At 33.8% G+C, this 26,946-nt stretch overlaps 3 protein-coding genes and 1 long non-coding RNA gene across 8 annotated transcripts in view; 2 read left to right on the top strand and 2 right to left on the bottom strand.

The window, feature by feature from the left end:
- Positions 1 to 514: 514 nt before the first annotated feature.
- On the bottom strand, positions 515 to 1,275 carry LOC142234568 (uncharacterized). Its single transcript, XR_012721648.1, has 2 exons — positions 1,078 to 1,275; positions 515 to 1,008 (listed from the first exon to the last, which is right to left on the bottom strand). It is a non-coding gene; the product is annotated as an uncharacterized LOC142234568 (long non-coding RNA).
- A 1,904-nt stretch (positions 1,276 to 3,179) lies between these two features.
- Positions 3,180 to 9,624, top strand: fbl (pantothenate kinase 3 fbl). Of its 4 annotated transcripts, none has more exons than XM_075308003.1 (8): positions 3,180 to 3,366; positions 6,406 to 6,584; positions 6,875 to 7,048; positions 7,111 to 7,229; positions 7,282 to 7,407; positions 7,463 to 7,639; positions 8,688 to 8,823; positions 8,879 to 9,624. In XM_075308003.1, exons 1-8 carry the CDS (start codon positions 3,318 to 3,320, stop codon positions 9,173 to 9,175), a joined length of 1,257 nt encoding a protein of 418 aa, XP_075164118.1. In that variant the 5' UTR covers positions 3,180 to 3,317; the 3' UTR covers positions 9,176 to 9,624. The 4 variants fall into 4 exon arrangements, with proteins under 4 accessions (XP_075164118.1, XP_075164120.1, XP_075164117.1 ...); XM_075308005.1 differs by lacking the exon at positions 3,180 to 3,366 and adding an exon at positions 5,090 to 5,224; XM_075308002.1 differs by lacking the exon at positions 3,180 to 3,366 and adding an exon at positions 5,112 to 5,561.
- Positions 9,176 to 13,713, bottom strand: LOC142236739 (uncharacterized). Its single transcript, XM_075308007.1, has 3 exons — positions 13,286 to 13,713; positions 11,384 to 11,971; positions 9,176 to 10,412 (listed from the first exon to the last, which is right to left on the bottom strand). The coding sequence occupies exons 1-3, from the start codon at positions 13,471 to 13,473 to the stop codon at positions 9,959 to 9,961; spliced, it is 1,230 nt and encodes a 409-aa protein (XP_075164122.1). The 5' UTR covers positions 13,474 to 13,713; the 3' UTR covers positions 9,176 to 9,958.
- Positions 13,714 to 21,952: 8,239 nt separating this feature from the next.
- Positions 21,953 to 26,946, top strand: part of Sox21b (SRY-box transcription factor sox21b) — a 152,467-nt gene continuing 147,473 nt past the window's right edge. For both annotated transcript variants that reach the window (XM_075305459.1, XM_075305457.1), the window contains exon 1: positions 21,953 to 22,150. The gene's annotated coding sequence lies outside the window, so the exon portion shown is untranslated. The remainder of the gene's footprint in view (positions 22,151 to 26,946) is intronic.

The raw sequence follows: 26,946 nt of genomic DNA, 5'->3' as shown, positions 1-26,946 counted from the left end.
TGATAGCAAAATACTATCACAGTTGGCGATAGTTGCAGTGTCACTTACGAGTCTGCGGTAGCGATGAGGATGAAATGGAACTTTGAAATGCTGGCAGGGAAGTGGCAATTATTTATTCTTTCAATTGTCCTGAAAAAAATAATTCAAATCCAGAGAAAAGTGAAGGTTCAAATTTAATTGCGTCACCTTTGAGTGATTGTGAAGTGTATAATTCATCCAAGGAACGCCGATATGAGACAAATAATGAGCTTTACAGACTATCAATTATTCCGGACGACAGTGCTCGTGTCGAACATATCCCATATATTGTGGACATTATCAGTTAAGTCCGAAGGCATAACCGATACTGCTGCATGTTTATGGGATCGATAACACATGATCGATAACATGCAAGGCGGTCATGCTAACCATTGCATCACGGTGGCTCCCACGTAACCTATTAAGAACAGAATATTAGTAAAATCTAATTATGATTGCTACCATGAATACTATATCTAAAGATCTCTTGGCAATATTTAAATTATATATTGTATATTTTGTTGTTGAAAAATTCAAAGAATAGGATATTTGCAATTTTATGTTGGTGTTTCGCTGTGAGGCATGCATATTGGGAACTCTTACATTCAAATTATTGCAAAATTTGAATGTTTTTATTTCATTGTTCGTGAGGAAGATTTAAAAACGGTACCTTCTTTGGTGGACTCTTAGCACAAATGTCGTCTCGTACTGCGTTAGACCGTTTGAAACGTGGACAATATTTGATAAAAATAAGTACGTTTTAATCAATATTTGATTTTAATTTCGTACTTGTACTCTTTTTAAACTGTGAGATGGGTAAAATTTCACTCACTCACATATCACTAGTATGCATTTAGGTTAATGTCAACAATGCAATTTAAATTTTTGTAAATGAAAATTTTGCGAATTCGTTGAATTTAACATTGGACAAAGCTTGACACCTTTTCATTTCATGATGGGCCGAATAGCCCTTTCATAGGTAGATTTCTTCTAAAAAAAAACTAAGCCGATTAAAGAGGTTTGGAAGTAATAAAGGAGTTTCTCCGTATTGACACCTACGCAACTTATAGGCTTTACAGTACTGCTATATTCTTTATGCAAATTTCGTAATTTGTTACCACAATTAACACACGTATACTTATTTTGTTTCATATTGATGAATTAATATGAAGATAAACAAAGCGGCGACCAATTTATTGGACGCGGTGAACAGCTGTTATATTATGATATACTCCAGGGTCCATTTATATGGTAGAATCCATATATAACTCAGTAATAGATGACCCATCTGTGTCAAACGCAGTCTGACAGTTCCCAAAATGAGGAATAAACGAAGAAAATAGGGGGAATTACAAATTCTCTCTGAGATTCGTTTTTACAATTTTTCTATTTTATCCACAATTTGAACATGTTTGATACACCAGATGATTTATAATCAAGTTAAATATTCAAAAGTTCATATTTGAACAAAAAATTGCGACTAAAACCGCGAAAATACAAAATTTAATTTTTAGCAAATTTTCTCTTTACGAAAAACACAAAACGAAATGTCAGAAAATTTATTTGGGCTTCTTCAACATTTTCTGGTCGGAGAGCGATGGGTCATCTATATTTTAAAGAGTCTATGGAACGATCTCTATCGATCGACTGAAATGCATAGAAACAGCTGATTTTTGGTTATAAATTCAGTTGTTTGTTTCCATTTCAGTCGATTGATAGAGCTCGATCGACATACAGAAACAGGCTGTCAGTTTCTCTTATGAGCTTTACAGACTATACCTCCGTGAAGTTAGCGTCGTCGCTAATTTTCGATAACAAAAAAATTTGTCTGATCACAGGGCGACACAGAGACAGCAAAAACTGAAAAGTACTTTTTTATCAACTATTCGGGGCTAGAATTTCAATGGAGAAGGAGATTACTGAACAAAAATATAGGAAAACCGTCCAATTACTAATTCTTAGGAAGTTCTAAACATGTAGACTGATTCTTTAGCTATAATTTAAGGTATGTCTCATTGTCCAAATCACTTAGTTTGTTTCAGAAATCAATGATTTCTATGTGCAACTCGAAGTTTAGGACACTAAATCCAGCCTGGAGGTCACATACTAAAAACCTAGAAAATATGGACGAAGGAACATGATAGCTGACATCAATACAAACATTTTGAGGTATCACACATGTTCCAAATCAGCTCGGTTCCCAGTCAAATTCCAGATTTCAGTGTTGAAACTGGTGGTTTCGGGGTATATTCCAAATTAGGTGGGTTCACATTCTAAAATTGACGTGTTTTGGAGGAAAACGACTCGTTTGGAAGTGCTTATAAAGGGAAAACACTTCAAACTCCAAAACATGCTTGGTGAGAACGCCGTATAAGAAGCTATTTGCGCTTGGTGTTTCACAAAATATAAAATGGCTCTTCTAACAGTAGTCATGGCAAAATACTTTCATGCGAATAGTGATAGCAAAATACTATCACAGTTGGCGATAGTTGCAGTGTCACTTACGAGTCTGCGGTAGCGATGAGGATGAAATGGAACTTTGAAATGCTGGCAGGGAAGTGGCAATTATTTATTCTTTCAATTGTCCTGAAAAAAATAATTCAAATCCAGAGAAAAGTGAAGGTTCAAATTTAATTGCGTCACCTTTGAGTGATTGTGAAGTGTATAATTCATCCAAGGAACGCCGATATGAGACAAATAATGAGCTTTACAGACTATCAATTATTCCGGACGACAGTGCTCGTGTCGAACATATCCCATATATTGTGGACATTATCAGTTAAGTCCGAAGGCATAACCGATACTGCTGCATGTTTATGGGATCGATAACACATTAACCGATTATTTAGTCATCGCCGACAAGTCGTATCGATCCGACACACTGTAAGATTCTTTACAAACACCGACATTCCATCCGGAATAACTGATAGTCTATAGAGCGCATTATGCGCTATATGGGACATGTTCGACACGAGCACTGTCGTCCGGAATAACTTATAGTCAGTAAAGCGCATAAGACTATAATACCCACCAAAGTTAAGAATGGGGGGTAATCATAAACGTATATTTTGCGAAAATGGCAACAGTATCCGAGGTTGGTTGAAATTTCAATCTAGCAATACTGGCTCTGCTGTCATATTATCGTACGTCAAGGAAAAGTGTGTGTAACAGCTGAGAAGTTTGGTTTTTGTAAATATGCTCGGAGACATTCCAGACATCTTTTCCTTTCCGATTTGTATTTGACTGTGTTGCGAAATTTATTTCACGTTTCTTTGGAGAATCTAACGAACGTCACCAACATGTTCCACCATAAAGATGAGGAGATGATCAGCAGACAATTAGCAAAAGGTAGGTTTTGTGAGCAGACATTGAAATTTTGAACAATCCTTGATTTGCAACATAAACTTGAAACCATAGCTTTTTTCATACATTTTTAACTGAAGGACTATTAATAAAGTCTAAGCATTTTATTTATTGAATTCATGTATATTGTAGGCGAAAGATTTTTGACAAGTTAATTTCGTTTAGCGCATCATTGTAATTTTATATTTCATTATGTTAACTGTGCCTCTGTAGTTGTGTATTTGGAAAGCGAAATTTCTCCTCGATTGCGAATTGCCACACGCTCAACACAATATCCAAATTGTTTAAATCTCGGCTTAACAATACTAAAAAGAAACTCGTTTTCATGTCTGACACACATATCTAAATACACGTATGTTAGGTTGGTTCGTATTCGATGAAATCGGGAATTATTATAAACGCTTAAAAATGCCCGCAGTTCATTCAAATTGTATAAAAAGAAATTATAATTAAAATAAATCGGATGCTATGTGCTTTCAAATGATAGTAAATAAAAAGTAATCTAGTGCTGATTAATCGATAAAAAGTTCTGAACGTTTTCTCGTTTCTCAACGGACTATCTTTTGGTTATAACCATTAACACTCCATCATTCATGTCTCTCTGGCGTATTTATTGGACATAAAAAATTACTCATTTATGTCCAATACCATACATTATTTCTCTATTGCTTTCTTTAATAATTCATTTTACATAAAATAAACATATTCTATTGTTGCTTTGGATCATTCCCCACCAAGTTATAATAAAATTCGTCAAAAAGTTATTCTGCTTTTACAGATTTATTTTCGGTTTTAGTGACTAAACTCATTTATAAGTATTATAAGTATGTATTTGGTTTTTGACCGAAGCCGAAGCCGTTATTTTTCTTAATGTATAAGAAAATACAAATTAGTATGTCATGTTTTTACTCTTAAAGTGGGTATTAAGATCGTATTATCGCACTAAAAGTCATTTTTTCACAGTTACTTTTCTTTAATAACTCTTTGTCAATTGTTGCTTTGGGTCATTCCCCACCAAGTTATAATAAAATTCGCCTAAAAATCTTTTCGACATCAGAAAAGTGTATTTAGTCTTTTACAAGTACAATAAAATCGAAAGCAAGCAATGGCAGAATGCTCTTAAGGTATTTATCTATTGTGGTACAGCTTTTTAGGATAAATAAATATATCTTTCACGACATAATTAAGATTTATCGACTAGTTTGAGTATGTATTGCCATGTCATTAGTTATCTGAAAACGAAAATATTTAAAAATGAAATTTTCTTAAAACGGGGTAGGTGACGACCACCACTTTGCGGCCAATTTGAATTTAGTAGACATTTACACTTTTGCCCTAGCCCTCTTAGTTTGGTGGTCCTTAAAAAAACCTCATACTGACAAAAACCATTTCTGTTTGAGATAATCTATATAGTATTTAAAAAAATTGAATTAATAGCCGGTCTAATATTCTTCCCTACATCTACAAATGAGTATTTCATTGAAATACGTCACAATAATTCAACAACAGTGTTATTGAAGATTTTTTAAAAGTTTTTTCCAGAAATGAATATGAAAAGCTTTAGTTCTACGGTGAACTTGTAGTTTGTACTCTCTATAATTCCTTCTCCTTGCGAGTTTTGCATGCTATATTCTCTCACACATTATAATTGTTTATGAAGGGAGATCATAGCAAAACACCGAGTTGCTCTGTAACCATTCGTTTATTTTTGTGGACTTTCGATTTTGAAATTTATTTCAGATACTTTTCAATCACGGCTTCGATCAGTTAACCTAACTGATCTCGTAGTGGTGCATTTGTCAAACCTAATCAATCGCAGTTTCCACAAATATTACGCGGAAATGTACGTTCACACACAACTTATTTGAGAATACCTAACAAGCCAATCATGAAAGTACCTGAAAGTTCAAAATATTTATGTAATTTAAAATTAACGAAAATACAATCTTCTGGTGAGAAAAAATATACCAGCGTTACTGTCCCTGTAGCGTTAAAATCTCTAAAATCCCCAATACATAACAAAAAATATTCGTGGCGAAATGCTTGGAAGTTTGGAAACCAACACCAGGGCACTGCGACGAGTTCCAAATGGCGACAATCAAAGCCAGCAACCAAAGAAAATTATTCGACTAGGGGTCAGAATGGTCGCGCCAATGCACCCATAAAGGATGAATATCTGTGTAAGTTTCAGAGCCAAGCGTTAGTCTTTTCCACATATTCTACATATGATATGTATTCAAAGTACACATACGTATTTTGCAAGCTATTCTTGATTAGATTGACAAGAATATCTGTTTTTCCACACCTCACCCCATATAGCGAGTGAGGAATTTTGTTTTTACTAGCCGACTGATAAGCATGCCACCTTTTGAATTGATAATAATAGTATATATGGTACATATGCCTTTCCAAGCATTATATATTTATTTGTCCACTACCGCCACGTTTGATAAATTCAATGAATTTGGCTATTAATTATTGTTTGATAGTCAAATTCAATAAATAATTCTATCCAATTTGCGCTCAATGCTGATACGCTCCACACGGTGTAGAATAACATTGTATCGAGTTTCTAAAAAATACCCTATCTCTTTTCACCTTATAAACATTCAATTCGTATTTCTGTAAAGAAGAAACTTTGAGCTTATTATAAAAACGAGTGTGTGTGGAAAGAGTAAATATGCATTCAAAGACTCATTTCCATGATTTTATACAAACAGGTAACCTTTGAGCCGGTAAAATTTTTTAAATATATATTATTAACATTATATATATATATATATATATATATATATATATATATATATATATATATATATATATATATATATATATATATATATATATATATATATATATATATATATATATATATATATATATATATATATATATATATATATATATATATATATATATATATATATATATATATATATATATATATATATATATATATATATATATATATATATATATATATATATATATATATACATTTTTGTCTTCTCGTCCGTCGATTAGCAATGCCCTGGTTTGGAATGGATATTGGTGGAACACTTACAAAGCTAGTCTATTTTGAACCCAAGGACATCACACCGGATGAACAAGACGAGGAAGCTGACAGTTTGCGTAGCATCAGGCGGTATTTGACAAAAAACTCAGCTTACGGCAAAACAGGTCACAGAGATGCACATTTACAGGTGAGCATACGAAAATTATATAATTGTTTGATGTTATCTAAATTACAACAAGTGAGAAATGTTGGCCATTGCATCACACCTATAGCTATAGGGTTCAAAAAGTTATTAGGAATTCCGTAGGAGATAAGGTTTGTTCTCCTATAGAAATCGTTCTCTAATCATATATCGTGTATCGGAAGAAATTCTACGAATAAATACATTCAGCTTTGAGTCGGCAGATTTTATAACGAATATTTAGAAACATTTTCGATTTGAGATAAACTTCATAAAATGCAATGAATTTATTTTAGATGGACAATGTAGAAATTCGGAAACGAAAAGGATCTCTTCACTTTATACGATTTCAAACCACAGATATGGGCAACTTTTTGTCCTTGGCCAAGCAAAAAGGGATGGCGGAATTAGTCACAACAGTTTGCGCAACTGGTGGTGGGGCGTTCAAGTTTGAAAATGATTTTCGTGAGGTAAAGAAAATTCCCGAAATATACTCTAAATCTATACTTAGACTGTAACTGTCCACTTTCAGCAAGTCAACATGAAATTAGCAAAGTTTGACGAACTTGATACTCTAATAAAAGGCATACTTTTTGCGGAAATACAAAACCGTACGGAATGTTATTACTATGAAAATGCAAGGGACATAATGTAAGTGAAATCGTATTATTGCAAATAACATATCTCAGTTTTGGCATATTAGGAAGAGCGAGAAAAAAGCATTCGATTTCTCTCAACCATATCCCTTTATTTTGGTGAATGTTGGATCCGGTGTTTCGATTTTAGCCGTATACGGACCCGATAACTATAAACGTGTATCTGGCACTAGGTAAGTTGGAGGTACTAACTATGCAAGTCGGACTATTTTGTATGTATATTTGCAGTTTGGGCGGCGGAACATTTCTTGGACTCTGCTGCCTTCTAACTGGATGCAACACTTTTGAAGAGGCTATTCAGCTCGCTACAAAGGGAGACAATCGTAAAGTTGATAAATTAGTAAGAGATATATACGGAGGAGATTACGATCGCTTTGGTTTAACCGGCGATTTGGTAGCATCAAGGTAAGAGTTAATTTAGCATTTCTATATCTTTACACGATAATATGCAAAGGTGACAGGTGCGATTACTTGTACTTCTCTATATTCTCCGTAATTTGTTTTAAATTGTTTCTGAATTAAAAATAATGTGTTGAATAGAGCAATAGTATAATATAGTATAATAATAATAAGTTTGGGGGACATTGCACAGGATTTATGGGGCCAACTTATTTTTGCCTCTTCCGGTTAAAATTAAATTGGGTCATGCTCTATTGATGTCCCTAGTAGTATATGGACTTGATGTTGTTTCTGGAACTATCTTGCTTCTAAGTTGAAGCGCATTGTCAATGTGATTGTACGCTTTGTATATAATGTAAGGCGTAGAACTTCCATTTCTGCATATGTAGTACGATTCCTTGGATGTTCGTTTAGGAGATTTGTTGATTATCGCAATATCCTATTATTTTATAACATCATCCACACGTCTAGACCTTTAGATTTGGTTTCTACTTTTACCTTTTCGCGTTCTATTAGAAATGTTCAGATATTTATTCCTCGTATAAGGAGGAATATTTATGCTAGATCTTTTGTGGTGAGAATAGCTCGGTGTTGGAATCGATTGCCTCTAGAACTACGCATTTTTTTCATTGTAATAACGCATTTCGTCTCAAACTCATGGAATATATGGCTAGTGCTACTTAAACTGTAAGGTTCTTGGACGATTTACATCTCATCTATTGCATACACACTTGGTATATTCTATGTAACTCCTATGTATTTTTAAGTTATTGATTTTATGTTGACTTGCACTGTATATGGGACCAATTTCCACTTATTTCATCGCTATTTTAATAGTCACTACTACTCTTGCGGCTGGGAAGCCAATTAAATTAGTTTCTTCTTAGTTTAAGATATTAACTTGTTTACATTATATCGATGGCTCAGTATTTTGTTATGATGTAATATATTTTTATAGGCCTCTATTGGCTTTGTATTACAGAATTTTTGAATAAATAAATAATATTGATTTGAGTAAACTGTTCACTAATTATAGTATAAATTTTCATTTTAGCTTTGGACAAATGCACTTGAAAGATAAACGATCTTCTGTATCCCGTGAGGATCTAGCAAATGCTACTCTCGTGACAATAACGAATAACATTGGCTTGATTGCCAGAATGTGCGCCCTGAATGAAAAAATGGACAAAGTAGGCAATTCATAAACTCCTTCTAAAAATATTTCATTTATAATATTTTATACAGGTCGTATTTGTGGGAAACTTTTTGCGTGTCAACCCTATCGCCATGAAACTTTTAGCTTATGCTATGGAATTTTGGTCCAACGGTACACTTAAGGGATTGTTCTTAGAACACGAGGGCTACTTTGGCGCTCTCGGATGCTTGCTTCAGTTCAACGGAGAAATTGCAGCAGCACTTAATGAAACGACGGACAAAACTGCTTCATGTTCGCAGTCACCCACAACGAATAAATTGGATCCATTGTCAGAATTTGATCCATTATCGGTAGATTCCACGCCACCAAAAGAAACTCAGAGATAGTTGTTAGTATTTGCTAAATGGTGCCTTTATTTATGTTAAGTTAGTTTTACTTTCTTATCTCCTCTTAGCCTATAATCGGTTGATTTTGGTTTTTTCTTTGTAATGCGTTCTCACAATAGATAGCATAAATATTAATACATATATGTACATACATACAATTCTAACTACATGTGGTATATATGTTTGATGCGAACATATAGGTTTGCGGGTAAAATTGGTACAACACTTTCAATCACATTCTGACGGCAATGGCACTACTGCACAATATATAAATTTTAAATACTGTTTATAGTTTTATTGTGATTTATTGTTTTTCTTATGTCTATAGGCTTATTATTTATCCATAAACCACAATATGTATAACTTTGTGTATTGCTGAATAAAGCAAGAATAAATGAAGATAATTACATAAGAACAAATTAATAAATTCAAATATATCGTACGTAAAAGGTGTATTTTTGTTGTTGATTTTGCTACCACACCTGTTATTCTCCACGAGAGGCTTTGGAAAATGTTTTAAATGTATTTGTCGTTGCTAATACCGACACATAACATAATGCACAAATTAATTTTAAACAACGAATAGAACTGATGCGCCAATTTGATGTGTAGCTAATTTGATGATGACCGGCTACAAATTTGGAGTAACGGAAACGAAGACTCAAAGACCAATTTCTGACAAATCGACAAACAATTGGGTTTAGCTATAACTAATAAAACTAATAGAACAATTTTTTAACAAGCAGATTTTTGTCCTTGGAGTAGAATGTCCTACGCTTACTACTATGTGCGAACAAAGTTAAAATTACTGTAATCTCTACTTACGGAACTACAACTATCCACAGTGAAATCTAATACATGTACATTTCGGTCAGTGGCCACAAAGAGATAACGGCTATCGCATGCTATACTGTATACTGGAGATCGAATGTCTCCCCTCTGTTTCCCTTGGGAATGAGGAAAATATAATTGTATGTGCTTTCCAGGGACACGTATATCATAAAGGTTAACACGGCTGTGATGTTTCGTTCCACATAGAACCGCGTACAAGCCATCGTAGTCGAGACAATAAAAAGACGAATCGAACGGGTCCTCCCATATTCTCTCATCATTATTCGTTCGTCTATCATATATTCGAAAACTGCTATCAAAATTTCCTGTGAATATCACATTATCATCTTTCATCTTCAGATCATATATTGAAATAGTGTTGGAGTTTAAAACAGATTCGTGTCCCCTATGGAAGAGATACAAACAATACGATTAAATGTTATATATAGAGAAATGGATTTTAAAATTAAAATAGTAACCAGATATGCGATCAGATATGTTCAAAGGTATATCATTCGATGTAGTCATTTTCCCTATCGAATGATAAAATACATTTTCCTATAATATATGATGAGAGCACCAGGACCAATACCAAGACAAATTTTATTAAGTTTATTATCTACATGGAATATGTCCAGAAATACAAGAATGTTTTAATTCATAAATAAATCCTAATAATCTACATATTTATTTTCTTTCATAATATATTTTATAAAAATAAACATCTATATTAGGTAGTTGGGCCAATGTATCTTAGGGAACGTTTGAATGAATGGCACAAATAATACCTGCCATTGGCCGCAAGTGGCAAATATAGACCGCTTTGTTCTTCAAATTTTGCATGGAACGGATAATTATGCTGATGAATGGGTTGCCTGTACAATTTAGGTTAGGTTATGTGGCAGCCCGATGTATCAGGCTCACTTAGACTATTCAGTCCATTGTGATACCACATTGGTGAACTTCTCTCTTATCACTGAGTGCTGCTCGATTCCATGTTAAGCTCAATGACAAGGGACTTCCTTTTTATAGCCGAGTCCGAACGGCGTTCCATATTGCAGTGAAACCACTTAGAGAAGCTTTGAAACCCTCAGAAATGTCACCAGCATTACTGAGGTGGGATAATCCACCACTGAAAAACTTTTTTGGTGTTCGGTCGAAGCAGGAATCGAACCCACGACCTTGTATATGCAAGGCGGGCATGTTAACCATTGCACCACAGTGGCTCCCTGTATAATTTGGAAGTGATCACATGGGCGCCACTACTGTATACACGCTCCGGAAATACGATAAGTTCTTTGAACCAGTTTGGACTGAACTGTTGTTGTGTGTAAGCGGATGTGCTGCGGAGTTTTTTGCCATTTATATTAATCTTACCTTTCAACATCGATTTCTCGTAGTGCGCGCCGGTCTTTTATAGAGTCGTAAAGACCACCATACAAGTGAGATCCGCTCTGGCCGAATTGCATTGCTTTGTATGAAGAACCTAACTGCGATACAAGATCCAAATGGCAAATGCCAAATTCTTCCTCTCGGCGCCATATTTTTACACTATGATCTGTGCTTGTGGCATATATATCTCGTTCAAAATCCAGACACCACAAGTATTCATTTGGATTGTGCAATTGCTGTTCAGAAATCAATCCATCATCGTCGTAAATGAAGCAACTACCTACTACTCTCCCAACAAAAAGCGTGTTATTTTTTTTAACAAAGTTGCCTATGTCATTAATATTTCTAGTAGATATTTCTTGATGGTACCTTCGTTGCAGTGGTTCACTTTTAAGCCGCTTGTGTTTGGTTATGTAATTCGCATGAGAAATATAAAGCCAATTCCTTTCAAGAAATAGTTTGGCAGGAAACATTTTAGATCGTCGAAAGTAGTGGTGTTCCCTATAGCATCCATCGACCCAATTTTTAGCTATTCTCAAGCGACTTGAATATGTAAGATGCGGGAGTTGTGTGCTGAAAAAAATAAGAATAAAGTAAGTTTTTCTTTTATTTATTTAAAACACTTATAGATGGATACATCGATATGGGTTTATCAGGTCTTTGGCAATATGGATTACCCTTCAACAAACACAAAATCATAAATAATCAAGGCAAATGTGAATATATATATATATATATATATATATATATATATATATATATATATATATATATATATATATATATATATATATATATATATATATATATATATATATATATATATATATATATATATATATATATATATATATATATATATATATATATATATATATATATATATATATATATATATATATATATATATATATATATATATATATATATATATATATATATATATATAAAATATAATAACAATGAATAGTAGTATAGTATTACAATAAAAAAAATAATTTGTATTATATTATTTGCATTAATTTCAGAATTTTTTATTGCATCTGTTGTTCAGGTATTGTTATCAAGTACACAAAAAATTTCTTTTTAAAGGACGTCCGCTGAAAGGGTATTCACTCAAAAACACGTTAAACTGCCTGAATAAACTAAACAAAATCAGTTTATTCTGGCAGTTTCTCAAAAACTGAATATTTTTCTAATTAAAGCATAATAGCACATAAAACGTTTGTTAATTGCATGTAGGAGCTTTTAAGGATATTATAAGGCTGAAGTATTCAATAAAGAAAATATGTTGGTTACGCGATTTTACAATTTAAAAGTAGCAGAAATTTATATGCGTGTAATATATTAATTTTAATTTTTTTAGTTGTTATTTCAACATATATGTAACAGTCTATGTTATAAGACCTAAAAACAAGAATGAGAGCAATAACATACTACTCCAATAAAAATAAAAAGTTCTTAAAACTAAATTATGTAGTACGTATAAATATGAAAAACAATGCATCGAATAAAGAATTACATAAAGCAAAAGACAATAAATATTAAACAAAATGACAATTTGATTTGATCTTATAATAAATAAATTAAAAATGTGAAAAAAACTAAATAAATAAAATAAAAATTCCTATCAAAAACTCGTAACACTCTACTATATTAAAATAAAGAAAGAGACAAACCAAGCTATGTAATTAAAAAAGTTTAACATTACGTATTCATAAGGTTTATGTTTGTATGTTTTGGGAACCAACTTGAAGGTTTCTAAAGGCGCGGGAGGAAGATGGGCAACTCTTACATAGAAAGATTTTTCCAAAATAGAAAATAGCCTCGGAATGAAATTACTTGTAGATCTACATTATTTTCTTTCAAAATTACAATTTAACATACCGTTCCATAATTGAGGGTTCATTTCGGTGTCCACACATGAGGACATCAAATGATTTTATTCTTAAAACGTTGTTTTCTATTATTTCTTCCAATACCCGGTGAACTCGACATAGTGTCAGTAGGTCTGTTTCTTTGCAAAAGGAAAATATTTTTAATAAACAATCGGTGCCCAAATCCAGCAACATCATATTTTAAATATATATTAATCAAGCGATGTTCGCGTAAATTACAATTCATTCAATGGTTTATATTGTTTGATTTCATTAGTTTTTTCTATTCGGTCATTCCATGGTATTTCACTTAAACTCAATGTCATGCCCCATTGAGTGCCAATTCCAATTGTGTAAGGACGAATATCTGAGTACACAGGATGCCCAAACCGTTTCCTTTTCCTTCTCAATAGACTCACGAGTTTAACATGTGTGTGACTGATGGAAAAAGAAAAACTTGAGTATGATGTTACGAATATAAAGAAGAAAAGAAAATGATGAATTTTCAACTTGGTTAATAGGCCTGTTTCTGTGTTATTTGCAATGAACATTAATGCCAAAAGAAATTACTCCGACTAAAATTTAATCTTACATTACAAACACCAAAAAAACAACAGATATTAAAAAATAATTACATGATATGGTTTCCCGCATAAACGAAAAAATTGGGATGAGGAATTATTTTAAAGTATTGGTCCCCCAACACGGCTATTTACACATATGATTGCTACGAATACAGTTTAAAGAAAAATCGGAGAATATGTTGCAAACAAACCCTCAAACAAGTAAAATAGCAGTGATGCCAATTTGGCGCTTTTAGCACCAAATTTAGCGCTTTTTGATTTCCAAAAAGCGCCAAATTGACTTTCAGTGCCTTTTCACAAAAAGCACAAAGTTGGCACTTTTTGGCGTTTCCATTCTTTTTCTTTTTAATTTGAACAGTGTTAAGTCTATTTGCAACACCTTTTCATACAATTGTTTTAACAAACTGAATTATTTTGCCAAATATAGAATTAGGTTGTTCAATATTACATTCATAATATTGATGAATGATTATAAAAACCAATAATGTTATTTAGGTATTCTTTTGAAAGTCTTGCGACGAGTGTAAAAATTTCTGAGCTTGATAAAAATGTCATTAAATGTCAAATAATTGAAATAAGTAATAAACTCCCTGCAAGTATTATTAAACTACTCAAGAATATTCCCATACTTAAAGTCGATAAATTTATGTTGTTCTCTGAGAAACATAATTTGAAATTTGTCGAAGAAATCTTTACTGATGAAAATGAATGGAATGAAATTCAAATAAGCATTATTTTTTTTTGTTTTGCTGACTAACTTTTAAGTGGCTGCATATTTTTGTGATTTTTGGTGCTTTTTTCCATTCGGGAGTTGGCATCACTGAATAAACTTCGGCAAATTGAGAACAACCAACGAGAGAGAACTCTTTTTCTATTTTTTTTTTGGGTGTTTTTTTTCTGCAATACAACATTTTGCACATTCCAAACAAATCATAAGAAGCAAACAACAAAGTTTATAGAAGAGGAAGATGGGAGATTGGCTACTGAGCACATCAAACCATTTACCACATTAGTTTAATACTCGAACCAAACGCGTATACGACAAGTATTGACATAGCATTAAAATGCAAATAAAAAGAAATTAAGAGCACGAAATAAATTTCCATAAAGGGGAAAATGTAATTTTTTTTTTGTTGTTGCTATATATAGTTTTTTTTATACTAAAGCAAAACTCATATATAAAGCAAAACTCACATTTTTTTATTTATATAACATAATACAACAACTCCAACAAACTTACTTACCTCAGTTGATTCCAAGCAAATATGAATTCGCTTGATATTCAATGGTAAATGAAGAACAAAAAACAAATTCACGGAGCACAATAGTAACTGATAATGGCAGCAACTCAAGTTAGTATTAATTAATCAATAGTCACATTTTGCAAATAAACACAAAAACTGTCCGAAGGATGACAAATAAATACCGAAGAATATAACATTACACGAAACCGACTGAAAAACGCAAGCTTAAAACGTGAACTGTTAGTTACGCCGTTGAAAAGGAAAACTCATGTGGAAAGAGAGGAAATTGATATAGATCTTTCTCCATTATATATATGGAAACGGAAAGACTCTCAGCTAGGGTTGCCAAGATGACGAATTAGCTCCTTTCACGTACCAAATAATTTTCGCCAATAAGAAAAAATGAGCCGGAGAGAGACTACGTTTGGCAATAGTCTGAGACAAGTTTTAGCTAGAGATTTTTTCCGAGTAAAATCTTGCCAAAGGTAGCATACGTTTTACCTTTCTCAGATTTAGAAAAACTGAAAATGTTATTTTTGTATGGTGACCATGTAACATGTTTATGGCAAAAATGTTCTTTTCTCGCCAAAAATAACATGCTTGCCGATATCAGACACATAATCTCCGAGAAAATAACATGGTTGCGACAAACATGTTACATGGCCACCATTCAAAAATAACATTTTGCTCTTGAAACATGGTTGAGGTGATCATATTCCTTCTCTGGGTGTGAAAATGATCTTTCGATGGGGAGAAATATGGCCAGAATACCCACAATTTCAATGATATTGTACCCATATTGTACAAGAAAAAAATCTGATTCAATCACGAAATTAATTGATCCAATGAATTTTTTAATTGATTCGATTAATTTTTAATTTGATTCAATTAAAAATTTAATTGAAGTTGTTTGCAGAGCTCAATCAATTTTTCATTAAACACGTAACAATTTCCAATTACTTTCTCACCTCACTTAGTGTTTTTAGTTTAATTAAAAAATTGAATTTTGAAAAAAAATTTTAGTTAAAAAATAAAAAAGATTCCATCACTTTTTTTAAATGATTTAGTCTTCGGAGTTTGATTAAAAAATTAATTGTATCAATCTCGCAAGATAGGTGCATTTGAGCAAATTTTGCTGCTTCGTCCACTAATGCATTTCCTAAGATACCCGCATTTCCCGGGATCCACATTATTTAAAATTTTGTATGGTATATAATTAATATGTCCCTTATTGTTGACACTATGGCAATGCGATTGTTAATGTTTTGAATTGCCTTGATCGCTGATTGCGAATCTGAACATAATATACATTTTCCACGTAAGTTTTTGTATTTGTTGAATGTCCAATATATAGCGGCTGATTCGGCGGTGAATATTGACGTATTTGCATCCAGGATAGCCTTCTGTTTGAAGTTTATGGTTAATCACGGCACAAGCAGTTGCAGTTTGTGTTTTAGAGCCATCTGTGAACAATAAGTTCCATTTTTGATTTGTAAAGAAAGAAGAAATTTCTTTGAATAAGGAGCAAAATTCCTCAAGAGGTATGTGTTTTTTCCCCAAGTCGATAACGTTTTCAACGAAAACCTTTTTGTTTAAATTCCATGGTGGTTCAGTGGGGAAATAAGCTCTATGTGGTTTGGGGTCTATGCCCAATTTTGTAGCTAGCTTCATGGCTAGAAATAGAGAGGATGGTCGTCTTAGGGTAGATAAAGTTTGTATAGATGATATACGTTAAAATAAGATGTGCTTCTGAGGGAAACTTGATTTGGGTGATTAAATTAACTAAAAGTTTGTTGAATCGCTCTTTGCACATACCAGATTCAGCAAGCAAGTTTTTTATTGGAACTGATCTTAAAGCTCCGAAAGCAATTCTAACTGCTGAGTGATACATTGGATTAATTTTATTTAGTAACGATTTAGGAGCTTTGCCATAAATCGTTAAACCGTAATCTAACTTGGATACAATTAAACTTTACAAGCATTTAGAAGAGCGTTTTGAAGAGCATTGCTTCTGCTGGATGCCAGACATTTTATCATGTTTATTCTAGCCTGTAAAGATAGTTTAAGATGATCTATGTGGGATGACCCGGAAAAGTTTTTGTTGAATATAACACCAAGGACTTCTAGTGAGTTAACTGTCTCGATCTCTGTATTTTGAATGACGAAGTTTGTATGGAGACACATATGTTTTCTGCATATGTGTAAGCATTTTGTCTTCGAGAAAGATATTTTGCTTCCGGTCGAGCGGCACCAGTCATCAATGGATGTAACAAAATGTGTTTTATTTTAATATTATTCACATTGGCAATTTTTTCTGAAAAAGTGACGAGTTTTTGAAATTTCATTGGCAACCCTGTTCGGAAATTAAAAAGCAAACTGAAACTGAGTGTCTTTCCGTTTCTATCTATAGAAATGAGAAAGAGATTTGTATCAGTTCACTTTTTAAGCTTGCGTTGATCAGTTCGTTCATTATTCGGTTTCGTGTAAAGTGATTGTCTTCGGTATCGTTAGTTGTGTGGTTCATTTATTTGCAAAATTTTGCAATATCAGTTAAATAATGTTGTGTTAAATAAGATTGAGTTTGTTTTTATTTTATGTTCTTCGTTTACCATTAAATATCAATAGAATTCATATTTGCTTGGAATCAACTGAGGCAAGTAAGTTTGTTTGTTTTTTATTATACTAGTCTATTTTACTAGTGTGTGTTTCGCCTTCTTATTTGGTCCCGTTACGTACAATGCAAAAGTTTGTTTTTCGCTAGAAACGAACACACAAACCCAAACAAAAATTGCCGCAAAAACAAAAACTCTCTCTTTTGTTATTCTTTATTTGCCGTAATTTATTTCAGTTGAGGTAAAGTAGTGATGCCAATTTGGTGCTTTTAGCACCAAATTTAGTGCTTTTTGATTTCCAACTTGTTGCTTAGTATACCCCTCATCCAATGGTGGAGGCAAAAACCAAAAACAATGGAAGATGAAGATGGGAAAATGGCAGCAGAGGGTATCAAACCATTGACGGCGTTCGATGCAAACGTGTCGTTTATGATTTTTTGTTCCTCAAATTAAACTAAGAATAAAAAGAAATTTATATCAGGGAATGACGTAGAACAATCGGTCAAAAGTTTCTCATTATTATTTACACAAAATTTAACATCATTTGTGAGTTTTTAACAAAAAATATTGCAAATTAAAAATGAACGAACGTGTATGTATCGAACACCGTAAATGCAATTTTTGGTATGACGTCGCCCATTTTCCAATCTTCCTTTTCTATTGTGTTTGGGTGGAGGGTATAGAAAAGAAAACACAGTGCTTGTTTATTAAAACCGTGAACAAAATTGCCCAAAACTATTTTAATACAACAGCAGAAAATAAGTGAAATTATACATTATTAATAAATAAGCTGATCAAATAGTAACAACTATTTGATTTAATACTTCTACAATCAGTTTCTCATATTCCAAACGAATGCTTTCGTTTGACTAGGATGTTCAAAGCACTTGAATTTGTAACCCGCCGATTGTGCTGTTTCGGAACACGTTTAATTCGGATATAAGAAATTGGTGATTTCATCTTTTTGGAGAAATTACTGATATAACGACTTTTTGTAGTTTGAAGGAGAGATTGGAGTTCAAAATTGCAAGAGTGACTTTAGTGCCATACGTACAGTTCAAGATGGTACAAATACGTTAGGTTAGGTTAGGTTAGGTTAAAGTGGCAGCCCGATTAAGTTTCAAGCTCACTTAGACTATTCAGTCCATTGTGATACCACATTCAACTAAAAGTACCTATTACATATGGGCACTTCTAGTTTTAACCACTGAACCTTCTCTATTATTTTCTTTTGTTGAACCAAGCAGATTGTTCCAAAAACATTAACAGACTGCTTAAGATAACGTTTTCCAGGTCCGCCAGTAATCTAAAGCTATATACCCCTAAAATTCGCTTACGCCTTACACAAAATGCAGGACACTCACACAAGAGGTGTTTAATTGATTCTTTTTCTTTCGCATCATGACAGCTCATACAGTAGTCATTATACTTCGCACCAATAGTTTTTGCAAATTCGCCTATCAGGCAGCGACGCGTTATAGCAGATATCAGGAGTGATATCTGACGTCTTGAGAACACTAGCATATCTAGTGTGCGGTTCAAGTTTAAATGGGGCCATATTTGCTTGGTGTCGTTACAACCCTTGCAATTCTCCCATCGAACATTTGCCAATATTATTATTATTATTATTATTAGTTTATTTAAAATCATAATGAATTTTGAAGATAAATACAAAAAAATAAAGATACTAACAATTAAGCTTTTCGACCTAACTTTATGTTAACATATTGATATGTAATTAAGTGACATGCTCGAACCAAGCGCGTATACGACAAGTATTGACATATCGACTTTAAAATGCAAATAAAAAGAAATTAAGTGCACGAAAAAAATTTCCATAAGGAGGACAATGTAATTTTTTTATTGTTGCCTAAAATTTAACATTGTTTCATTAAGAAAATTACATTTTTCATTTAAAAAATAAAAACTAAAAACAACTAAAAGATTACAAACATGTATTAAACTAATCTGGTAAATGCAACATTTGGTATGACGCAAGCCAATTTCCTGCCTTTATATTCCATAGGCCAGTTAGGAACTTAACTGACGAAAAAATTTCAGTTAAAGTTAACCTGAGAGAAGATATTTGCAATTTACTTTCTGTTAACTGGCAGTTACAGCCTAACGGAGCTATATGAAAATGGTCGTAAGAAAATTAAATTTTTCATTTAAAAAATAAAAACGAAAAACAACTAAAAGATTACAAACTTGTATTGAACTAACATGGTAAATGCAACATTTGGTATGACGCAAGCCAATTTCCTGCCTTTATATTCCATAGGCCAGTTAGGAACTTAACTGACGAAAAATTTCAGTTAAAGTTAACCTGAGAGAATATATTTGCAATTTACTTTCTGTTAACTGGCAGTTACAGCCTAACGGAGCTATATGAAAATGGTCGTAAGAAAATTAAATTTTTCATTTAAAAAATAAAAACGAAAAACTACTAAAAGATTACAAACTTGTATTGAACTAACATGGTAAATGCAACATTTGGTATGACGCAAGCCAATTTCCTGCCTTTATATTCCATAGGCCAGTTAGGAACTTAACTGACGAAAAATTTCAGTTAAAGTTAACCTGAGAGAAGATATTTGCAATTTACTTTCTGTTAACTGGCAGTTACAGCCTAACGGAGCTACATAAAAATGGCCGTAAGAAAATTAAATTTTTTATTTAAAAAATAAAAACGAAAAACAACTAAAAGATTACAAACATGTATTGAACTAACATGGTAAATGCTACATTTGGTATGACGCAAGCCAATTTCCTATCTTCCTCAAGTTTATAATCTTTGTTCGTAGTCATACCATTCTAAGTTTTCTTGTTGCTTTAGGTATTCATAGGAAAGTCGTTTCAAGTCATTCCGGTTGGATATAATATATCGCAAGATAGGTGCATTTGAGGCAAATTTTGCTGCTTCGTCCACTAATGTATTTCCTAAGATACCCGCATTTCCCGGGATCCACATTATTTTAAATTTTGTATGGTATTTAATTAATATGACCATTATTTTTGACACTATGGCACTGCGATTGTTAATGTTTGATCGCTGATTGCGAATCTGAACATAATATAAATTTTCCACGTAAGTTTTTGTATTTGTTGAGTGTCCAATATATAGCGGCTGATTCGGCGTTGAATATTGACGTATTTGCATCCAGGATAGCCATGAAATCTGTTTGAAGTTTATGGTTAATCACGGCACAAGCAGTTGCAGTTTGTGTTTTAGAGCCATCTGTGAACAATAAGTTCCATTTTTGATTTGTAAAGGAAGAAGAAATTTCTTTGAATGAGGAGCAAAATTCCTCAAGAGGTATGTGTTTTTTCCCCAAGTCGATAACGTTTTCAACGAAAACCTTTTTGTTTAAATTCCATGGTGGTTCAGTGGGGAAATAAGCTCTGGTTTGTGGTCTATGCCCAATTTTGTAGCTAGCTTCATGGCTAGAAATAGAGAGGATGGTCGTCTTAGGGTAGATAAAGTTTGTATAGATGACATACGTTTAATAAGATGTGCTTCTGAGGGAAACTTGATTTGGGTGATTAAATTAACTAAAAGTTTGTTGAATCGCTCTTTCAAAGTGCACATACCAGATTCAGCAAGCAAGTTTTGTATTGGAACTGATCTTAAAGCTCCGAAAGCAATTCTAACTGCTGAGTGATACATTGGGTTAAATTTAAGTAGTAACGATTTAGGAGATTTGTCATAAATCGTTAAACCGTAATCTAACTTGGATACAATTAAACTTTGCACAGCATTTAGAAGAGCGTTTTGAAGAGCATTGCTTCTGCTGGATGCCAGACATTTTATCATGTTTATTCTAGCCTGTAAAGATAGTTTAAGATGATCTATGTGGGATGACCAGGAAAAGTTTTTGTTGAATATAACACCAAGGACTTTTAGTGAGTTAACTGTCTCAATTTCTGTATTTTGAATGACGAAGTTTGTATGGAGACACATATGTTTTCTGCATATGTGTAAGCATTTTGTCTTCGAGAAAGATATTTTGCTTCCGGTCGAGCGGCACCAGTCATCAATGGATGTAACAAAATGTGTTTTATTTTAATATTATTCACATTGGCAATTTTTTCTGAAAAAGTGACGAATTTTTGAAATTTCATTGGCAACCCTGTTCGGAAATTAAAAAAGCAAACTGAAACTGAGTGTCTTTCCGTTTCTATCCATAGAAATGAGAAAGAGATTTGTATCAGTTCACTTTTTAAGCTTGCGTTGATCAGTTCGTTCATTATTCGGTTTCGTGTAAAGTGATTGTCTTCGGTATCGTTAGTTGTGTGGTTTATTTGTTTGCAAAATTTTGCAATATCAGTTAAATAATGTTGTGTTAAATAAGATTGTGTTTGTTTTTATTTTATGTTCTTCGTTTGCCATTAAATATCAATAGAATTCATATTTGCTTGGAATCAACTGAGGCAAGTAAATTTGTTTGTTTTTTATTATACTAGTCTATTTTACTAGTGTGTGTTTCGCCTTCTTATTTGGTCCCGTTACGTACAATGCAAAAGTTTGTTTTTCGCTAGAAACGAACACACAAACCCAAACAAAAATTGCCGCAAAAACAAAAACTCTCTCTTTTGTTATTCTTTATTTGCCGTAATTTATTTCAGTTGAGGTAAAGTAGTGATGCCAATTTGGTGCTTTTTTTGATTTCCAACTTGTTGCTTAGTATACCCCTCATCCAATGGTGGAGGGTATAGAAAAGAAAACACAGTGCTTGTTTATTAAAACTGTGAACAAAATTGCCCAAAACTATTTTAATACAACAGCAGAAAATAAGCGAAATTATACATTATTAATAAATAAGCTGATCAAATAGTAACAAATATTTGATTTAATACTTCTACCAAAAACAATAGATGATGAAGACGGGAGAATGGGCAACGTCATACCAAAAGTTGCATTTACAGTGTTCGATACATACACGTTCGTTCATTTTTAATTTGCAATATTTTTTGTTAAAAACTCACAAATGATGTTAAATTTTGTGTAAATAATAATGAGAAACTTTTGACCGATTGTTCTACGTCATTCCCTGATATAAATTTCTTTTTATTCTTAGTTTAATTTGTGGAACAAAAAATCATAAACGACACGTTTGCATCGAACGCCGTCAATGGTTTGATACCCTCTGCTGCCATTTTCCCATCTTCATCTTCCATTGTTTTTGACTTCTACAGTCAGTTTCTCATATTCCAAACGAATGCTTTCGTTTGACTAGTATGTTTAAAGCACTTGAATTTGTAACCCGCCGATTGTGCTGTTTCGGAACACGTTTAATTCGGATATAAGAAATTGGTGATTTCATCTTTTTGGAGAAATTACACTGAAAAAATATCGTCGTGAAGCCAAAGATTTCTTGTCCTTAAAATACGAATGCGAGTTAGCATAGAAGACGCATTTCTCTGATATAACGACTTTTTGTAGTTTGAAGGAGAGATTGGAGTTCAAAATTGCAAGAGTGACTTTAGTGCCATACGTACAATTCAAGATGGTACAAATACGTTAGGTTAGGTTAGGTTAAAGTGGCGGCCCGATTAAGTTTCAAGCTCACTTAGACTATTCAGTCCATTGTGATACCACATTCAACTAAAAGTACCTATTACATATGGGCACTTCTAGTTTTAACCACTGAACCTTCTCTATTATTTTCTTTTGTTGAACCAAGCAGATTGTTCCAAAAACATTAACAGACTGCTTAAGATAACGTTTTCCAGGTCCGCCAGTAATCTAAAGCTATATGCCCCTAAAACTCGCTTACGCTTTACACAAAATGCAGGACACTCACCATCTCGTTGAGAGATTTGCGGCAATCGATGGCCGTTTTCGAGTTAAGGAACACAGAGTCCAAGGATTTTATTGTTTGACTGTCTGAGTATATATTAATGCCAAAATTTTTTGGAACATTACTTCTCAGGCAATTCGCCGCCTCTCTGAAAAATCCTATAGTGATTATGTAATCTTTTCGCTATTCGAAATTCCAGATCTTTAGAATATACTCCGAAGCCCACTTGTCCGTCCAATTTGGTGGCATCAGTGTAGAAATCTATATATATTTTGTTCCCCGGGGTCTGTGTACACCACGCCTCACTGTTGGGAATAAGAGTTTCAAACTTTTTGTCGAAAAGTGGTTTCGCCAAAGTGTAATCCACTATCTGGCATTATTTTGAGGACCGAACTGTGACCGCACATTTTTTCCGACCACAGCGATAGCTCGCGCAACCGCACAGCCGTTGTTGCAGCTGACTGTTTGGCCAAAATATCTAAAGGCAATAGAAGCAGCATGACATTAAGGGAATCTGTTCCTGTCTTACCGAATGCGCCTGAGATACACAAGCACGCCTTACGCTGAACTTTATCTAAACCTGTCGGTTGCTGAAGTGCCGGCCACCAGACTGCAACACCATATAGCCACTGCACAATTTTCGTATTGCCTGTTTGTACGAGTACAAAGCTACCGTGGCTTTTCTCTCTCTCTTTCTTCAATATTAAGCCTAAAGTTCAGCTTCCTGTCCAGAATAACGCCAAGTTATTTTGCACACTTACCAAAGGGAATTTCAATACCCCCTAAGGATATGGGATTAACCGTGGGAGTTTTGCGATCTTTGCAGCACATGAAATACGTCTGCTCATTAGCAGTTCGTCTAGCAGCCTAAGTATACCTGGATCAACATTCAGAGTTGCCAGTCCATTTAATATAGAGCTCGGATGGACGTTATTGAGCTTTCAATAAAGCTGACTAGTTCATGCAAAGCGGTCTCAGTAGACCTACCCTTCGAGTATGCTTGCTGTCGTTTCGAGAGCAAATTTGAATCGACGCTAGTTCTAAAATAAATGTCTATCATCCTCTCCAGAGGATGTCTATCACCCTCTCCACCATCATATTAGCCGCTTCAATTGAGTCATCAAGGGCTTCCTTTCCACAGATCTCGGTGACTCTCGCAACAGCTTTGGTGAGATTTGAGCCTGTAGCGACTTCCCGCATACGATGTTCGTTAATGTCTGCAGTTTTTATGTCTCCTTCGACTTCGCAAGATTTTTCTTCTTCCGACTCTATCGGATGCTTGTCCGTTTCGGAATCCTTTAGCTGATCGCTTTTGTTTACCTTCATATGGATATCATGAAAGCCATAACTTACACGTCTTTGGGTCTGGACTAGATTTGGCAGCGACTTAATGTTCAATATAAACACCGCATGTCGTCTTGGTCCATCCACCTCATCCAAACGACATCCAAATCTTCCAATCGGCGGTTGGAAGATCTGGGTTACATTCCTTTAGTCTGTTTAGTATTGACTCAGGATCAGGAGGGTTTGCAGGTATCCATGCATGTGCTCTAGGTTTAGCCGGTATGTCTTTTATCGGCTCCTTCCCAAACTTCACCAATTAGCATCAAAGCAGCTTTAAAGCAATCCATAGACCTCTTGTCCGCAAATGCTATTAACTTATATCGTCCTTGATACCATCCAGCATCTTGCCGTCGAGGACTTGGTCCGGGAAACTTTTTTCGCACCTCTGAGTAGACACTAGACATCGCGTTCTCAATTTCCCCATTTTTGCTTTGGAACCATACCGTCCAATGATGCTTTATTAATGATAGCCATCACAAGGCTGTCTTTTGCCACTGGGGCAAATGATCTTTGATCCCGTTTAGAGGATGGCAGTTCATCCGGTGATCGTTCCCTTTTGCCAGTTTCAAGAATTCTTTGAGCCCATTTGAGGGAATCGCTTTGCTTAGCCTACAAAGGGCTTGGGTCGACAGATCCTAATTTCTTTAAAATAAACAAAGCATTTCTGCGTTCTTTGAATCTCTTTCGTGAGTGATTACCTCCTTTTCATGTCGTTACCTTAGAAAAGGATCTACTTGCCAAAGTGTCGCCACCTGTCGACCCGTCTACAGGTCGACTAATTGAGTCTGACTCTTGGTCACTGCCCAAATTTATAACTGCAGTCGATACCCGTCCACTGCATCAAAGCAGCTTTAAAGCAATCCATAGACCTCGGGTCCGCAAATGCTATTAACTTATATCGTCCTTGATACCATCCAGCATCTCGCCGTCGAGGACTTGGTCCGGGAAACTTTTTTCGCACCTCTGAGTAGACACCAGACATCGCGTTCTCAATTTCCCCCAGTGGATGACTTTGAATTTCGCTGCATGGTAGTTTAATTTTCTACCACACGTGAAATTCGTATTAAGTACTTATTACGATGAAATAATCCGCTATTAAAAACACGTCCGTTCAGTTCGACGGTTGAGGGTGCTTGAACTGTACGCATGGCACTAAAGACATTCTTAAAAGAAATAATTAACTATTTTGTAGGAAGTATGAATATAGTAAATCTGTATGCTTCTGTTGTGTATATTTTTCCCCGTTTTTTAGTTCATTTAACTAACATACGCAAAGAATTATTGTAGTAAAGGAAACTTTCTCCAAAAATAATAATTCCATTAACTAAAATAAATACCCATGTTCGCAAATCCACTTCCAGGTGAATGTGAATCAATTCCACGATTTTGGTGTCCTACAATCCACTTTCACCGGAATTTTCGAGAAATCAATTCACTTGTCTTGGTGAAAGATGAATTATGTGTTTCCAGTTAAAAAAAGTACTCGCGTAAAAAAATTGAAATGTTTTCTATTTAATACATGAGTTTTTTTTTAAATGTGTCATTTTTAATTAAAAAATAATAAATTGAAATAAGTCTATTGAATCCACTTATTTTGATTTCCGCCTTAGTGATGTTTTGGGTGATTTGTGTAACCAGCTGGTTACATAAAAGTTCAAAAAAGAATATGGAATTGAGGATACCAAATTTTCACGTTCGTGGATTTGACGTGAATAGTGGAATTGAAGTGGATATCCGAACATGAGTGAAAGTTAATTTGGCTTTAGTGAAATATAGGGTTCACTTTTTTTGAGTGTGATTAATGAGGTGTTCTGGTTAGAACTCCAGTCCAACGACGTTCTCTTACAAATGTTGCATCCAATTCTAAAAGAAAGGAGACCTTATATTTCCAAGAATTTTTAATTGTTGATATGCCAAACATCAGTTCGCTTACTTTTTATTAAAATTATAATAATAAATATAGGCATACCGAATTCTAAGAAATCATTTCTCTGTAATAGTGTAAACGTGGCATTTTATCCAGTAAACCTCTCAATGAGTTTTCGAACAAATATGGTTGGCATTAAGGTGGGCATTAAGTTCGAGT

Source organism: Haematobia irritans, chromosome 4 (assembly GCF_050003625.1).
Source record: "Haematobia irritans isolate KBUSLIRL chromosome 4, ASM5000362v1, whole genome shotgun sequence".
NCBI lineage: Eukaryota > Metazoa > Arthropoda > Insecta > Diptera > Muscidae > Haematobia > Haematobia irritans.
This window is presented reverse-complemented; position numbering and strand designations above follow the sequence as displayed.